At 36.5% G+C, this 18,197-nt stretch overlaps 1 protein-coding gene and 1 long non-coding RNA gene across 3 annotated transcripts in view; both read right to left on the bottom strand.

Moving 5' to 3' along the window:
• Positions 1-99: 99 nt before the first annotated feature.
• LOC131786336 (uncharacterized) lies at positions 100-4,829 on the bottom strand. 2 transcript variants are annotated; one of them, XR_010715816.1, is made up of 5 exons: positions 4,641-4,829; positions 3,283-3,413; positions 2,115-2,212; positions 1,014-1,115; positions 100-222 (listed from the first exon to the last, which is right to left on the bottom strand). It is a non-coding gene; the product is annotated as an uncharacterized lncRNA (long non-coding RNA). The 2 variants fall into 2 exon arrangements; XR_009340371.2 differs by having other exon boundaries at positions 3,283-3,521.
• Positions 4,830-5,770: 941 nt separating this feature from the next.
• LOC131786337 (putative aminopeptidase W07G4.4) overlaps positions 5,771-18,197 on the bottom strand; it is a 13,445-nt gene continuing 1,018 nt past the window's right edge. The window contains exons 2-19 of the mRNA XM_059103377.2: positions 17,014-17,149; positions 16,756-16,815; positions 15,916-15,998; positions 14,898-15,006; positions 13,717-13,791; positions 13,115-13,155; positions 12,612-12,711; positions 12,288-12,363; positions 11,594-11,679; positions 11,233-11,297; positions 10,775-10,814; positions 10,585-10,660; positions 10,117-10,235; positions 9,491-9,577; positions 8,235-8,292; positions 8,048-8,097; positions 6,954-7,085; positions 5,771-6,429 (exon numbers count right to left, since the gene is read on the bottom strand). Coding sequence (XP_058959360.1) covers positions 6,295-6,429; positions 6,954-7,085; positions 8,048-8,097; positions 8,235-8,292; positions 9,491-9,577; positions 10,117-10,235; positions 10,585-10,660; positions 10,775-10,814; positions 11,233-11,297; positions 11,594-11,679; positions 12,288-12,363; positions 12,612-12,711; positions 13,115-13,155; positions 13,717-13,791; positions 14,898-15,006; positions 15,916-15,998; positions 16,756-16,815; positions 17,014-17,149 — 1,528 coding nt within the window. The 3' untranslated portion in view covers positions 5,771-6,294. The remainder of the gene's footprint in view (positions 6,430-6,953; positions 7,086-8,047; positions 8,098-8,234; positions 8,293-9,490; positions 9,578-10,116; positions 10,236-10,584; positions 10,661-10,774; positions 10,815-11,232; positions 11,298-11,593; positions 11,680-12,287; positions 12,364-12,611; positions 12,712-13,114; positions 13,156-13,716; positions 13,792-14,897; positions 15,007-15,915; positions 15,999-16,755; positions 16,816-17,013; positions 17,150-18,197) is intronic.

Here is an 18,197-nt window from a genome sequence, read left to right on the forward strand (position 1 = left end):
ATTTATTTCAAAGTCATGCTTCTTGTGTAACCAACTGTGTGTCTTTAGACACATGCGTATTACAAGATGTTGTTACCACAACGTACACATGTATTTTACAAATACTTAAAAATTTCTATAAGAGACGGGTGTAGAGGGTTTAGGTGGCAGATCGACCCCAAATTTTGCATTCTCTCCTTGGTTGATATTTTTCTCAGGACTCTTGCTTTCCTTCTCGTCAATCTGAAGTAAATTCAAGAACATAATTTAATATATAAATAAATTTGAAAGAAAAAATGAAATCAACAACATAGAATGGGATGAGTTTTTTCTCTGTAACTATACATTGTTCCGTCACCTTATTCCATAGATACTTAAAACTGGCCGCAAATTAACGACAACATTTACTACGAGAAAAGGACAGTACAAATTATCAGAATGACAGAAAGGAAAAGCAAGAAAAGAAAAGAAAAGAAAACCGAGGAAAAGAAAAAACCATAGACCGAGTGCTGCTATTGAATTTGAGTCTTTGGAAAACACTTCAATGCCTCGGGTAGCGTAGAATTTGCTTCTCACATGGAATTTTCATAATACAACGTCTGCTCTGATCACCACTTTCTATAATGGCTCCACAACGTCAATAATAATTAAAAAAAAAGAATTAATGTTTTCTTCAGAATTTCGCTAGAGGGTAGATTTAATTACCGTCTCTAACGGCGCCTCATCTCATCTTCAGCATAAGATATGTTATTAGCGTTTAGTTTCAAATGGAAACGTGAATAGTTCCTTTCCTCCTTCCAAGCAAAATTTGGCGAATTAAGGTTGTTGTTTTGCAGAGGATAGCTAAGAAATGTACAGAATTTTAAAACGCACGTGTTGAACTACTGATGCGCTCATTAAACCTTTTGTTTGGCCACGTTCTCGTTGCTAAAGCCGTCGTGGTTTGCTTAAGGTCTTTGTTTTCAAACCAAACCTCTGAATTAATGAAAAAAATACATATTACCAGAACCAGGTAAGATGTAGACATTTCTAACCTGAAATCAGTATATCGACATTTAAGCTTGAAACTTTCAATCCCCGAAGACAGCCCAGACAATTCATCCACTACTGCAATTTTCAAATAAATAATTGTCCATCTGAAAAATATAATTTGTGCAAAACATATTTGCGGGTGTAAATACCTGCCAGATTGCTTCACCATTTATTGAATGCTAATATTTGATTACCATACATTTATATCAGAAAAAATTCAAAAAGGAATAAAAGAAAAAGCAGAGCCAAAGTGAACTCCATTTCACTACGCTTGCCAATTTCCCTACCCCTCCACCCGAGAGGAAAGAGGTTGACTCTAACCGAAAATTGGTAGCTGATTATTTTGGCGCTGAAAAAAGCGACAGTACATCACGAACACACATTTACCGTCGCATTAAGTCACAAGGATAAAGTTTTAGAATGGCCAAGTCAGGGCTGGCCTCAGATGTTATTGCTGCTTCTTTTCCAAAGGCTGTTACAACACGTTCTGTTCTCAAGAGCGAATAAAAACGCAAAAACTGGTTAACTGTACGAGTCGTGAGGATACAATTCAAGTATACAAAGTCTATGAGTAAACTTGGTAAACGATGTTGTTGTTTAGATGTAACTTTCCCGAAAGGCAGCTGAAAAAAAAATGCTGATGGAAAAAAAAAATCTACAAGCTCTCCGAAGTCTTGGCAGAGACGACATTTAGGATCATACTAACAAGTAACGAACTATATTCTAACAACTGTTTGACAATTCGTCTGACTGTAAAACATTCTTAACTAAAATGCGCGCGTTTCAGAACTGCTCTCGATCGTTTCATTTTGCCCACACTACTCTGAGTTGACTTACTGAATTCTAGATTCCTATCAGTACTACATCTACGTTTGAAAAATAATTGAATGAAAAACTATCTAACGAACCCAAAAATTCATACTATACCCCACAAGTTGCAGCCTACAAATACACGCAAATTCACTCGGTAGAGCCGAAAGTTTTAGAATAAATCTCGCGTACTACGCGCCACATTTCGTTTGTTTTTGGTATAGAAATGTGTGAAGATGAGATTAAATACACAGAATCAAACTTAAGTGAGAACTCACAGTGCCACTGAATACCTGTTTGTGACTGGTACTTAGAAGTGCACACGACCTTGTTGTGTGAAGTTGTAGTCTAACTGTGACTTAAGGCGTGGCTTCCTTTGTTTGTGTCGGATCTGAAAACAGAAATGGTTTGCAAAAAGTTTGAGTCATTGGGTTTCTTCCTGTTTGATTTGAAGACTTAATATAAGTGTAACCAATAAGTGCATGATGATCATTTATACAAAGTGGCAATTACATAGGCTTGACTAATCCAGATAACGGGTTTTTGAACGCTTGGAATACTGCTATAGTCAGCCCTTGTACAAGAAAAAAGGAGACAGTTGCTAGGTTTCCACGACTGACTTTCACATCATCCCCAGTGAAACAATATTCCGGTGGTGTATGTAAGTCAAAAAATATGGTAATACAAATTTTTCTTTGAATTGAAAGAGGGGTACATTTAAATACTTTTTTCTTGTCAAAGATTGCCCTTCTCAGTTTCCCAGAACAGCCCAGAAGTGAAAAATAAAGTTGAGCCTATCAGAGAGAAATAGTCGAATGGAAAGGCAATAAATCAATTCAACACCCAAGTACACGTTCATGTAGGTTCAGTATGTAATCATTCAACATAAAATAATTAATCACTCTATCACTTTCTCAATAACTCAATATGTTATCAATTCAGTTGATCAGTCAGTCAGTCAGTCAGTCAGTCAGTCAGTCAGCCAGCCAATCAGTAAGTCAGCCAGCCAGTCAATCAGTCAATCAGTCAGTCAGTCAGCCAGCCAGTCTGTCAGCCAGTCAGTCAGTCTGCCAGTGAGCTAGCTGGCAAATCAGTCAGTCAGTCAGCAAGCCAACCAGTCAGTCAGTCAGTCAGTCAGTCAGTCAGTCAGTCTGTCAGTTAGTAGTCTGTCAGTCTGTCAGCCAGCCAGCCAGTCAATCAGTCAGTCTGTCAGTCAGCGGGTCAACAAGTCAGCCAGTCAGTCAGCCAGCAAGCCAGCCAGCCGGTCAGTCTGCAAGTCAGACAGTAAGTCTGTCAGCAAGCCAGCCAATCAGTCAGTCAGTCAGACAGCAATTCAGACAGTCTGTCGGCCAATATGTCAGTCATTCAGTCATTCAGTCAGCCAGTCAGCCAGTCAGCCAGCCAACCAGTAAGTCAGTCAGTCATGTATTCTAGTGAAGATGAATGAACTCTTTGACCTACATGACTCCAAAGTAGTCTACTTCTGGCACTTTATGGATTGAAACAGCTCACTGGAATGCTGAAGTTGTCACACACCAAAAACCATCACTCAAGACTGACAAACATTTCAGATAAACTGTCAGGAGTTAGAACTGTAAAGGAAACATAAGGAGGCAATTTGTCTGGCAGCAAACTGTAATTCAAAGATCCTTCAGTCACACAGTCAGGTTACAGGCTTGACTTTATTCTTTTTTAAGTTTCTGCAAGTCAAATGAACATTCCCTTCTGTATAATTGGAATTGGAAAAAATATATCCGCTTCATTTGTTACTCCTGAAGTAGCACTCCATTTGTTGACAATTTACCCTGTACCACTCTTTTACCCTTATTTGAAAATGGCTATCCTATTTATTTCATCTGAACTTCTTAAATACCCTTAGAAGTAAAACTGTACTTGGAAGACAACTCATTTTGGTGGGAAAAAGAAGCAAGACATTAACTGTTTTAGGTAACAGCATGACTGGTAGGGGTATTTGACAATGATACTGCAAGAATAGAGATGTCTAGTAACAGATCAAAGATGTCCTCAAAATCTGGTAAGAACAAAAGAGTGACACATGAGGCCCAGGCAATTGTACCACTGTTGTTCCTAATACATTTTAACATCTCCTGTGATCTGTCACTGAACTGAACATAATTGTTTTATATCATAAAAAAGCAAAATTTTGTTACTTGTGGCATCATCTTTGTCCCTGTCCTCTAATAAACCATAGATAAGAACCAATCAAAATGTGTGTAAAATTCAACTTATCATATAGATACAAATAGATTAGAATCACACCATGTCAGGAAGTACAGTGTATTTGTGATGAGTGCACTTCACACTTTCTGCTTCAGACACTATTTGATAAACAAGTATTACACAAAACGTCTCACAGTGTAAGTATGCCTTCCAAAACCGTTGAGAGAGAAAACGAAGAAAAAACTGATCGAATGCGAGTATTATAACATGTTGTTATGGATCAAGCGTTATCACTTTGGTATCTACCTATAGAATTGCATTGAGCTCGTTTCAAGCCTCGTCTCATGCCGGACTGAGGCCTTAAACAATGTTTCAAAAAGAGCTTATCCTTACCACCAAGGAATGGGCCAAAAAGATCTAGGCGACAATACGTAGGTCAAAATAAAATGTAACAAAGTGTGCAAATTACTGTTTATGTATCGAGGATCGATTTACTCGACAAATTGTCTCTGTTCTCAGACCTACTTTTGTGCCCAGTCAGTATTCTGCAGCTAGAGACCCGACTTAAAATCTTATAGCTTCAGGATTATCGTGCTCAAATAAAAGTTACATTAATGACGATCGTATTTGTTCCTTACCTTTACCTTGTAGTTGAACTGACTGTCACACGTGGTCTCCATTTCAGAGATTTTCATCCACTGTGAGGCCATTTTTCAATTCATACACTATCAAACAAGAGATAAAATGTATTGAAAGGCAACTGTTGTCTAAGCTGCTGTTTTTGCCCCTGCTTGGGAAACAGAATGGTCAGTTAGCATCCATCGCTATTAAAGTATCACAAAAAAGAACTTTAAAACTTTAACTAGTTCCAGTGTTTTTCGTCCAATAGAGCAAATGCGTCACGCATGGCTCGTCACGCAACATGCATAATTGGGCAGTGAGCTACCCATCTACATTGTCATTTGACAATGGTATTTTTTTTTCTTTTAAATATCAATATATTTTTTTGATAACGATGGGATACTGCTGGCACTGACTATAATCTAGCCCAATCCAATCAGCTGGTTCTGACTCCATGGAGAGATGTTGCTCTACCCAAGTACCCTTCCCAAGTAAACACTTGTGCAGTCAGACAGTTATCATAGACGCAAACGTTAATAACTTAGTACGCGTTAACCTGCGTTTTTCCAGTGAGGGAACTAATTTCAGCGGATTCACGAAGATCCTTAAAATGTTTATGGTACATAAACGAAATGGTAAACGAACGTAGCTGCATTCGCTAGCTTGTATTTCTATCAATATCCATTGGTTTTGGCAGTTTTCTCGTTCCCTGGAAAGGTGGCGTGCATTTAGGCAAGACAAAGACCGTGCACTACAATAAGATCTCCTTAAAGTCATGTCGCATTTTAACAAACAAAAAAAAGAGTCATTGTGTGGTACAAAAGTTTCTTCACTCTTGACCGCGGCACATTTTGGATTGACAGCATTTACAACACTATCTTCATGTTACCCTGAATTCAGTAATACTGATTTTACCCTTTAACTTCCAGAAGCGATTAATTTGTTACTTCTCTTCCTAATATCCTCACATTATCCTGCAAACAGGTAATAATATTACTTCAACTTATCAGGTAGAAGTTTTTGTCTTGATTTAACACCAAATTCCTGGTGACTTACATGACATGTGCGGCAGCTGGAGGGGAGAAGTAAAAATCAGATCTTGGGAATGAAGGGTTAAGTAATAAAATGACGAACAAAAAAAGGAAGATTCAGCAACAACAAAAAAATTGTTTATTTAATTTATTTGTCACTCATATTCCACTAAATTTTTCAAACAACCGCGAGGAATCACTGACTTGTTACGTTGTTTCCCACTACTTCCAGCAATACTTTGGCTCAAACTTTCACACCGAAGCGTTATCGAAAACTCTGAGATTCTACGAAAAAGACGACTAAGTACAAACTTTTCAGAACCTATTTATCTCAGCTCAACTTTACCACTAGCATTTCCTAATTTTGCCACATTAATAATTACTATTTCAATATTAAAATTTAAAAGTTACCTGTTCTATCATTTCATTCGAGATTATATAACACTTCATCAGTCATTTAACCTTTTTCTTTTCAAAATTATATTTTAAGCCTCGCATATGCCGTTGCGACTCCCACATCATTCTTGAACTAACTCAACGAAAATCAACAGAAATCAGATTTCTCGTGCTGATCTATCTTTGAAGTGTCGTGCTCAAGCAAGAACATGAAGCTGTGCAAAGCTATCAGCTTATGATCTGTTCAACAGTGGCTTTTAAGAAAGGTTTCTGTCATGGCAACCACTGGCGCTCCAGTAGGAACTTGTGGGAATGTTCCACTTGATCCAGCAATGTCAAAGTGAGAGTAGCAGAGTGGCTGGTTTGAGTCAATACCATGCTAGTATGAAAAATAAATAAATGAATAAATAAATAAATAAATTTAACAGATAAATTCCATATTGCCGTGCGTTTGTTCATAATAGATCGAAAATGACGTCAACATGTGGTAAGGACAAAAAGGGCCAATTACGCGCAACCTTGTGTGTCACCGATGTTTTACCACATTTTGACTTCTCCTGTGATCTATAACTATGCAGACCCACAGCAACACGGAATCTATTTGTTTTATAAGATAAAGAAGCAAAATGTTGTTAGCGGTGACGTCATCTTTGCGCTTCTCCTCCAGTAAACCATAAGAGAGAACCAATCAAATGCGTGTATAATTCTGCTTATTATTACTATATTTAGTGATAACAAAGTACAACATATTGATTGTTCGATGTTTCAAACTAAAAAATAAGAGATCTTCACATCCAACCAATCGATGCACGATTAGCTACAGTGTACCCAACTGCAGAAAAATTTCATCGAAGTAGCGCAGAAAGAAAAAACCCCTCTTTACAAAGTAACATTTGAACTCACCTTATCAAGTCCTGAGGCCCTGATGAGGAAAGCAGCTGGGAACTGATGTCCTCTGGGTGTTCTACTGGATGGAGAGTTATTACACTGCAATACGTCTGCGTACTCTGAATGGGCTCTGACGAAGTCGTAATCCTGAATAGAGTCAATAAATTTGTTAGCTGGGTTCCCTGTTTGTTTAGTTTTCGCTCTTTAGGACGAAAGGATCTCCATGACTTAGAATATTCTGTGTTTGGCAAAGCGAAGGTTTATAATTTTTTATTTTGGGACGAGGCTTGTGAAGTAACTGAGTGAAATTTACGTGAAAACCAGTAAAGAGGACTGTTGGTCCTTGAAAATCAAACAAAGAACAAACACAACCTATTCATATTAGTTCAATCTTGCCGAGTTTTTGACACGGATTTGGAAATAACAGTGTTAAACAACTTTTCTGCATAATTTTTTGTGATAACTGTGTAAGATTAAAAGCGACTTAAATTTAACCCTCAAAGATTTTACAAAAGAAATGCACACAAATGAATACCAATGAACGCTTCCCAACGCCGCAATATCGCAATATCGGTTTTCTCTGTAACTAAATGAAAACTGGTAGTAAAGATGTACGATACATGAGGCAGTTGTGAAGGCAAAAGAAAAGTGACATTTAATTTGCTTTTCATCTGGTTTTCGTTTACCACTGCCTCACGTTTAACCCTTTACATACTAACATCAGTTTGAATATTCTCCATACTGTTCTCTGTACATTTCCTAGGGTGCTAATAATGGGAATTTGTTTTAACAATCAAGAGCTTCTTGAATTGGTGACCATTTCCTTTATTCTCGTTACCTAAATAAGTCTGATTCAGGGCTGATACTGTCAGGAGAAATTAGATGTCAGTCAATGAAGTCGTTGAAGGAGAATTTCAGGCAACCCATTCGCTTTTTTTCCTTTCTCTTTAAGACAAAAAAATTCAGAGATTGAAAATGTTTGGCCGCCGCAAAGTGAGATTGCTTACTTAAAAAATTCACTTAAATCAAAAGAATGAAAAAAATTTAGGGTGACGACGACTTAAGACAAGATTAAGATGATAATTATATTAATAAAGCTTATCAAATACCTCTCTACGAACTGTCGAGATTTCAAACGGATCACCCATGTCATGTCCAGCTAGAAATATAACAAACAAATTATTGAGTGAGTGTGAGAACGACTCACAATTCACGCTAGCTGAACTTTGGATTTTAAAGTTCGCATGTTCTTGAAAAGACTAGTAGTACCAGGCTTAACGAGTAAAAAGCACCAACCTTTTTGGATATTTTGAGCAAACTTGGTACGAGCTGCAGGCCCATTGTCAATCACAATCTAATAAGGAAAACAGGAAGGTAAATAAACGATGTTTCACACATCAAGGACATGAAATTCGAGTCAATATTGTACGTACCACATCAGTTCTTTTTCCAGTTCTAAGCTTCCTGATACTTAGCTAGTTCCCCCCCCCTCTCGCTTAAGTTAAAGGCCACGTCAATTTTTTAATCCTCTACCCTCTGACTTGAGCCCTAGAGTACAACTCCGCCCCTTCCCCCACTACCCTGAGGGGGATTAAACGCTCGTCTGTCACAGACTATCTCAGCACTGAGTCAGTTTGCCCTGGTAATTCGCGATGTTTATTACGCGCTTTCTTGAGGTTAACAGTTTTAGCTAAAAATTTGGGCCCCAAGTAATGAGTAAATCACGCTAAAATGTCACATCTTCCTGGACACGTAAATGCGGGTATTGCTGCAAATGTTCGCATATCTGTGGGCGTGTTTTTACGAAATATAAGACATATTGCTCCAAGGTATGTATACAGGTGTGGTTAGTTGTATTGTCAAACTCCCTGATGAAGTGTTCGTTCGAGTAGGAGAAAATAAACGAGTTATGCAACTACTTGTTTTCAGTAGTGAAGCTCACTGGTATATCTTGGAAAAAAAATATAATGTAGTGTAGTATATCGTTGGCACAGAAAAAAAAGTAGTCGTTTAAGGGAAGTGGTCAGTTGGAGAAAAATCAAGCACAAAAGCCGAGACCTAACGGGGCCACCACTTATCACTATTTTTTGCCGGTTGCAATTACGAAGAGTACCTTTCAAAAGAACATATACCATGCAGGCAACATATTACAGTACGCTACTAGCTTTTTTTCATTCTTTGATGTTTACAGTTCGAAATGCGTTCCTTGTTAAATCACTTTCACTCACTTGGTTCAAACTAAACTTCCATTCAAGTGCCATATATGAGATACTGCATATCTATTTCCTTCGTGATGATTTTAGCTTTTTGCAATTTCTTAACAGTAATCATTGTTTGGTGGTTACCTTCCCGAACACACGAGTAATGAAGCTATCCAATTTTTTCTCCTGAAAATGGCTGCGCTCTCTTAAGAAGTTTGACGAGTGGTCAATTAAGAGGGAGTTCAGGAACTGTACTTGACTGATAAACGAAAACGTCATTCAGTCAACATGGAATCGCTTCGGTGAGAAAGTTGACTGTATAACAGTACTGACAATTTAATTACTACTTACTGAGTAGGCAGGACCCATAGCCAAGACGGCATGGCCAGTGAGAGTAGCAATTGTAACAATGTGTGTGGGAACTTTCTCTTGGAGAGCCTGAAACAAAACGATTACACATTTATTACTGGTTCAATAATGAGACAGTTACTGGGATGTAAAGCGAGATTCAATTAGTCTCCTCGGACAATAAAGGTAAAGAGGTAAACTAAAAGAAGGTGTGTGTGGGGGGGTGGAGAGAGGAGGGAATAAAATAAGGACCAAAGGTTGGGAAGGAAAATATGGAATGAAGAGAGGAAAGACCAAGAACAGAAGGAAGGAGGGAGGGGGATGATGGAAGTATAGGAGGAGTAAAGGGAAGAAAACAAAATAAAAGAATGTAATCACGAGCTGTTAAAGTTTGAAACGCTCTAAGGGTTTTAAGTTCTTCGATTTTTCCACCCTCCACAAAAACCAGACACTCTATACTTCAACTGAACCTAGTACAAATCAAGAAGATGAAGCGCCACACCCTGGTGTTGCCAAAGCTAAATTCTCATCTAGTTCATTTTATCAAGTTCTTCATCGCTTTCTTGTTACTCTTTGATGAGTATGTTACATTTTTTTGATTTGCTTTATGTTTAAATTCACAATATTACCTTGAGTTTCATATGATGCACACAATCAGCCATAGCCATGCGACCCTCAGCATCAGTGTTACCAACCCTAATCCTGGCCCCAGCGGCAGAGGTTATAATCTCATCAGCAACATAGCCCTCTGAAATCGTACATTTATTGAATTTTTTTTGGTGATGAACTTACATAATTTAATTTTGCTTTTCTAAGGATGATAATAGTGGAGAGAAGGATTCATAATTGAAAGTATAAATTAAAGAAGCACCTCCGCTCTGGTCAGTACTAATATTGTTAATGTTGCGGAGGCTTAAGGTATTAGAGCTGATTGAAAGCGAAGGTGACATTCAAGCCTTGGAACTTTAACTTTTCAATATGTGAACACAGTTAATTTAACATGTGGCTAAGATTTGTCTAAGACGTATCATCACAGGGGTACTTAAAATGCAGAATTTCAACTTGAGACACCATTTAGACTGTATGTGTTGCTTTACCTGCACCAACACTGTTGCGTACCATGGCCATTGTACCAAAGACTTTGATTCCTTTTGGTTTCAGCATAGCAAGAGTCTGAAAGATAAATGCTGGATCATAAATCACATTTTCTACTTTGGACAGAAATTAGAAGAAAGTAAATTGGAAAAAATGCCCTATGTTACTTGATATAAAATCATTATAACATACCTGAAAGAACCCTGCAACTGCAGCTGCCCCACACTTATCCCTTAAAATTAAAAGAAACATGACAGAGATAATAATAATATTTATAACTATATGCAATCTCTATAAGGTAAAAATAACACTAGTAAAACTATTTGTATGGGACTCAATAACATTTTTAAAGTTGAACAATTTGTGTTCACATCCCTATTTAACCACTGCTCTAACCAGTCATACCAACAAGTTGTTTTCTACAGAGTCCCTCATGTTTTAGATAATAAGTCAATATACTCAGGGGTGTTTTTTTTCATGTTTAAAAGAAAAAGAAGCCATCAGATTAGGTGATCATTCTTTCAAATTTATATAAATTGAGGATTCTACACAACTTACAGTGCTCTCTGATTGGTCCCCTTTCATATTCTATACACACAACAGTGTTACAATTAAATGCATACCAAAGCCCATATTAAGAGCATCTTTACCTACTCATTCCAGCCATGACCCCACCAGCCTTAATATCTGCACCACCTGTGTCATAAGTCACACCCTAAAATACAAAGAAATGGGTGCAAATAGTTATTGTCACATCCTAACATAGAATGACATACATCAGGACACAGATAAAAAAAAAACAAATTTTGGAAAAGAATGAGCAAGAAGTGTAGTATCATGGAAGAATATTTGGTAGTAATGGACTGTGTCCATCTACTATGACCAAAGGCAAAGTCAAATTTTTCAAAGGAAAAGCACAAAAGAGATTACCCAAGATGAAATTGAGTATGAACGCCCTTGGAGAATGGCTGGATAACTGGTAAACAGTACAAATTGCTTTCATGTACTAACCTTTCCAACAAGAAGGACAGTGTTTTGGATGTCACCTTCTCCCACATACTCCAAGTTGATGATTCTACCAGTGTGTCTGTCAACAACTAAAATCAATACGCATACTTAGTGTTTCAACAGTAAACATTTGACAAACAGTTTTTTAATTAACTATTGAAAATCTCTCTTCTTCTTTGTTTTTTTTTTTACATCTATTAAATAGTTAACTTTTTAATCATTGTTAGATCTTACTAGCTTAACCCTTTAACTCCCATGAGTGACCAAGACAGAATTCCTCCTTACAATACAATATCAAGCAGACAAGTGATGAGAATAAAGAAAAATATCAATTAAGGGATTATAAGTTGATCCAATCCCAAATTCTCCAAACTAACATCACAAGAACTGTATGGCAGAAAGAAAGGAGAATTACTAATGAGATTTTGGGAGTTAAAGGGAACATGTTTGGAGAAGTTCATCACCCTATATCCATTAATTAATTAAAAATAAAATGTAATAATATTAATCTGGTGAAACCACTGCAAAGAAAAGAATTATAATGTCAGCATTGTCATTATTTAGCAATTAAAAAATATCACACATGAGGTAGGAACATGAAGGTAAAACGTTTTCCATACCAAATTTTTCTGATGACTCTGAACAGACAAACAGCAAGATGAAATCTGTATCTTAAATAGAATAACAAATTACTTACCTCTTGCACATCTATTGACAGCTGCATACAGTGGATAGTTCTTCTCAAACTCAGCTGGATCTTTAACAACTGTCACCTAAATAAAATCAGGAAACATAAGATCGCAAAGGGATCCATGCAAGGGCCCATACATGTGAAGCTAGAGGTTTTGCAGGCTGGTGCTCAAGTTGTGCCCTTGAAGTTTCTAAATACATTTCAAACAATTCTTTGAGGCCAAAAATTTGAAAACTAACAACTAAAAGCAAACTTTAACATTGACGTTGCCACATATTTAATAATGAAACAAAGTATGTTAAGGACAAATTAATAATCAAGATAGCTTACTTTAACTGGAGAACCTTCAAATAATTCACGAATGTACTCCTCCACCCGAGGGGCAGCCATTCTTTCAGGATCTGATCCACCAATGTCCTGACACACATACCTACAATACAAATCACACTACAATTGGTAAAATGCCAACCACAGTTCTCTCTTTCAATTTTTGAAGGCACATTGTAGTCAGTTTGGTAATGATTGTGAGAGGATTTCCATTGAGCACTGTTTCAGTTATTTGATCACCAAGACAATGACCTCGGAAAACTTAAAAGAATGTTTTCCAGTGAGAGTGGTGTCTAGTCATGGTACAAATTTTGACGAAAAACCAATTGAAGGCAAAGATTCAGTTTACAGTAAAACATCCCACCCTTGTTGAGAAAAGGAGGATGTAGATGTATAATTGGAGGTACAGGTTTAGAGAGAAGTCTTCTAGATGACTAAAGCACAGCACTATTCTCCATAATTTTGTAAGTTATGGCTATATGTATAGTACACCATAATATGCTTACCTTCCAGAATCGATTGCTTTGATGTACTCCACATTGCAGTCCTAGAGATTGACATAGTTATGTACATTTAGTGTAATTGGTCTTTACTAGACTAGTGATTATAGAAGTGCATGCACTCTGATTGGCCAAGGATTGCATCAAATCTCACTAGGTGTATTAAATTTCAAAATGGCTGCCTTGCATTTTGTCAATGTTTCCAAGAAATTGACACTGAATTGCATCATGTTACATGGAATTCTTTATGAAAAAAAAGTCTTGGTTTGGGAAAACTCTTTAAGGCACTCTTGAAAGCATTTGTTGTAAACTGTTTAATTGTCTCTTAGATACATAACCAGCCTTGATGTTCTCTACTCTGTTACTGCATTGTTCATTAATTTGTATCTACCATTTTCACTCCCAACAATTTCTGAGCTTCTCGACTATCACTCCCTGGCTTGCAGAAAAATCCTGAAAATGATTACTGATTTTATGATTACTTTCAAAAGCAGCCACCTTTTTTTCTTCAAAAGAGTGTCCCCATATGCTGATTGTTGGAAGCACTAAAGGCCTTTTTTAATGGAACTAATGTAATGATAAAACTAGTTTTATTTGAGTCAACTCACTTCACCAAACAGTACCACTCCAAGGTGATCAACTTTTTGTTCCTTGTCTGGGAAAGCTTCTCGCAGTTCAATTGGCTAAACAAGAAAGTCAGAATTATCGATAAGAACTTCAAATGACCCTTCTTCACTAAACTCTTCAGTTACTTAATAAGACAAAAATTCCAAGGATTAGGAAATGACAAGAAAACTTGCTCATGCAGACAATTCATTTCATTAAAGGGAAAATTATTACCTTAGAAACTGTTATAGATTCACAGTACCTTCTCTTGTTTTGGTATGCTTTTCTTCTGAACATCATTTTTTCTTTCTTGTTGATTATGTTATATATGCTACATATATTAATTACGATATAAAGTATTTAATTCACAAGCTTCTTAAAGCATTATTTGTGAGTAAATATTCTACCTTTCCAAAACAAAAAGTGTTTATTAGACCTCTACTATCTATCTCTACAACACCCACTTCAGTCTCACAAAGATGACATTATGGAAAGGTTCTCCAACTATAGTAAAGGAAATGCCAACTTAAGACATAAAGTCCCCCAAACCACAATAGGAACAATTATTATCTGGTAAGGTAGACCTGAGGCAAATCCAAATGTTCTGATTGATTCTTCCTCAGTCCATATTTTGCCATGAGGGCCATTCCCACAGAGAGTGCCATAATCTTAGCAATTTTTGTTCATGAAATCCGGCAAATTCAAAACAAACAAGTTTGGTCTGAGTGCCATATAATAAACTACTTATTGACCTTGCTTACTAAGCTGTAAAGGGGGATAATGGCCCTCAGTCATTTTAGTAATGGACCTTACTGCAGTCAATCCATACTGCCACAACACTGGGCTAATATTTCCCAGTAAGGCCTTTATGCTTGGTTAGTAAGAAGAAAATATAACACACAATTCAAAAATAAAATTTCTAAATACTTTAGATACCTGGATTAAAGTCTGGTGGATTTTTCATTTTGGGTTTAAAACAAAGGTAAATTTCCTATATGTCACTCTTTGAAGTCATTGGATTACATATTACTGTGCCATTTTCTCCAATAGAGCAAACAGAATTTAAGTACAAGTGAAATCAAAGCATCTCTGGAAGTCATTTGACTATACCTCACACTAGAAACCTAGATTTTATGTAGTGATGACTAAATAATATCTTAATCACATGCTAAGTGATTCTTACCACATAGAGTGCATGAAGAGCTCCAAGAAGTGAAACAGACCATGCATTTGGGAATGTGTCTTTTGAAATGGTCACCAGGAGTGGGCATCTGCTTCCGCCCTTAAGAGCCCTTTGGAAAATGATAAAACACGATTATAATTTATCAACAGTGTGACAATTTCAACTGAGCCTGCCCAATGTATTTGTAACAGTATCATATCAGCCAAGGCAGTAAGGACTCACAAATGAATACATTTTTATGCAATGCAGATCTTCCTTTCCTGACATGCAAACATCTGTTCTTTGTTTTGACAATATCAATGCGGAAAATGGCATTTTTTTGCATGTGGAATGTCTTAATTTTCAAATTCCAAAATGCCATGCACCATGGAAATTATTCAGACTTGTTCTCATACAAACCAAGACTCTATTTTGATTGGCTTTCAATTTGCTTCAAGTGTCACATGGTCTTTAACCAGGTTACCCAAATTTGTTGTTAGATTAGCTCATGTCAAACAAAATTGCCTCTCTCATGATTTTTTTTCTCCTTTTCTCTGCACCTCAAAAGTTGGTTAAATATTCCCTAGATCAACCTAGATAATTGTGTCTTATTTTTCAAATCAAACCAAAATGTTCGAAATTCAATGAACATTTATTTATTAATTGCCAAAAGACAAGTGAATGATTAATTATCACATAATCATATTACTGCACAACTAATGAGCCTGAGCCTTTCCCTGACAAAAAAATTATAGTTTTTACATTTCCAGCCCACATTTTCGCTCAAAGTTAAATAAAAGGTAACTCTGTTTTAAAACTTAAATACAGTGCTTCATTGTTATCAATATTCACCTTGAGGTAGGCAATTATTTTAGGTCTTTTGCTTATATTTTTGATAATTAATAAAATCTTTACCAAACATAACATGAACATCTCTTCTGTTCACCTAAGAAAAACCATGATATCAAAAAAAGAAGAAGTTATATGCACAAATGTACATATACATGTAGGAGAGAAAATGTTGTATATAGTAACTCACCTTTTAATTCCATTCACTGCTGCATCATAGTATCGTCTCACATCATCATAATCCCTATTAACAGGGCCTGTTGGAGCATATACCTGGGTAGAGGAAATTATTAAATATTGTATGTTGTGCAAGATGCTGTGGCCTAACAGATTGAGCGCTACCTAAACTCCAGATCCAGGGTATCTCTGGGTTTGAGACCTGGCCAGGTCATTTTGAGATGTTCTTGGGCAAGATATTCTAACAACTCACAGTAACTCTATCTTCCCTGGGTTATAAAAGGTATTAACCCTTTAACTCCCAAGATCTGATTGTTAATTCTCTCCTATAACTGACATACAATTCCATGTAAATAAGTTATGAGAATTTGGTACTGGATCGAGACAACACCTTCTTCCTGATGAGTTTGAGTATTCTCATTACCTGGTGGCTGAATTGTATGGATATTATTGGGAGAAGTTACAAGTTAATCACTTCTGGGAGTCAAAGGGTTAACAGCAACCTGTCAGGGAGGCTTAACAGAGTGTTGATGGGGAAGGAGCTAGGGAATGATCTGCACTGCACTGAGATCTCATTTAACAGTATTAATATTCTTACATTTAGTTGCTTCATGCTATGAACAGTGGGATAAGCTCCCCTTAGAGGGGCCACTTGGAACAAGAGCAGACTTTTCATGGAGACAAAAATTCGTAAATTCTTGGGGAAGAAACATCCTGTGGACCTTGACAAACTCTTCTTCTTTTTACATGATTAAGGGTTACTGCATGGACCATTCATATTAACAGAACGCTGCTCCACAACTACATTTTTCATAAGTTCCTTGCACCTTATTGAAAATTTCCATGAACTTACCACTGGCAAGTCTTGGTCACAGGAAAACACCAATGTCTCAACTCCAACTGCTTTATCCACCTGCAAAATTTTGTCTCAAACAGTTAGCGAGGTAATCTTGTTGTGAGATCAAATTTCAAATAGAGTTTCACAAGCAATATTTGTCTTATTTATTTAGCTAGAGCCAAACAGTTTTTCATCAGGCTCTCCTGCTCAGTCAACACCTACATAATAATTCAAAAGGAAAGTTACAAGTACTCTATATGGATGTATCAATACCTTTGCAGCCTCCAAAATAGGAGTCTTCAGAAAATCCCATGCAGGGATACTCCAATCAAGATCTTTACACACAAGGACATAGTAATCAAATGTACCTTGCTTGGGACCATTGACAGGAAAAATGGGACATGGAAGCCTACAGAGATACAGATGCAACAATAATGTCACTGTTTTTAACATCAAATTCATATAGAAACTTCACTAATTAACAGTTAATTATAAAACATATAAGGCCTCTAGCATATTACATTCACCCTTCGCCGTATAAAATTCTAAAACCAGTTTAATTTACTTTTTTTAATTTCCTCTGTCTAAGATAATATGATACTTCTATACCCAGTGTCAAAGGAAGACCAAAATCACACAGGTTTAAAAATTTTGAATGGATAAAAGATTGTACCTGTATAAAGGACAGGCAAGCAATAAATTAGACAATTTTTTTAAAAGCTAAATCATCATGACAAAGAGCATGAACAGTGAAAAACATCAAGTACTGGAATTACTCCAGGAGATATGTGATTATAGCTTTTGCTGAAAATGAGCAAAAAGTCTCAAATTATACCAAAAGTTAAATGCTTATGTTTTTGTAAGGTAATTTATTTAATTTTAATCTTTTCTTGCAAAAGAGATGGAGCTGAACCTCTCTGCAAATATCTGTATTCTAACTTCCTATCATCTTGTAACCTGACATGCTTGTTTTGTCTCAAAGGGGATGTAATCCTGGCACAAATCCAATACAAATTAACTTATTCAGAGAGCATATAGCAGAAGATATTCCTTATTAAGATCATGCATTCATAATCCTTCTGTGACAATAGGTCATGCGACTTCAAGAACCAATCAATTTTGTCTCAGCCATTAACCCTTGAGACAGCTGTTGTTATTATGAAAGTTTACTGTGTGTTGTCAATTGAACTACACCCATAACCAAGCCATGACAGCATAATCTAACACCTTTCACATGATTTTGTTACTTTAGTGGTTACACATTTATTATGAAATAAAATATGAATGGAAGCTAGCTTGTTTTTGATCAGGTAGGCGGTGGTTTTAGTATGAAATAGAAACAGTTCCTTTGTCAATATTTAACAAAAACATGAGACGTGTGCCAAAAACCAAATGGACGAGGTTTCCATGAACAGCAGGCCAATATCTACAACTGACAGATCTAAATAAATTCAATG

The sequence above is a fragment of the Pocillopora verrucosa genome, chromosome 1 (assembly GCF_036669915.1).
Source record: "Pocillopora verrucosa isolate sample1 chromosome 1, ASM3666991v2, whole genome shotgun sequence".
NCBI lineage: Eukaryota > Metazoa > Cnidaria > Anthozoa > Scleractinia > Pocilloporidae > Pocillopora > Pocillopora verrucosa.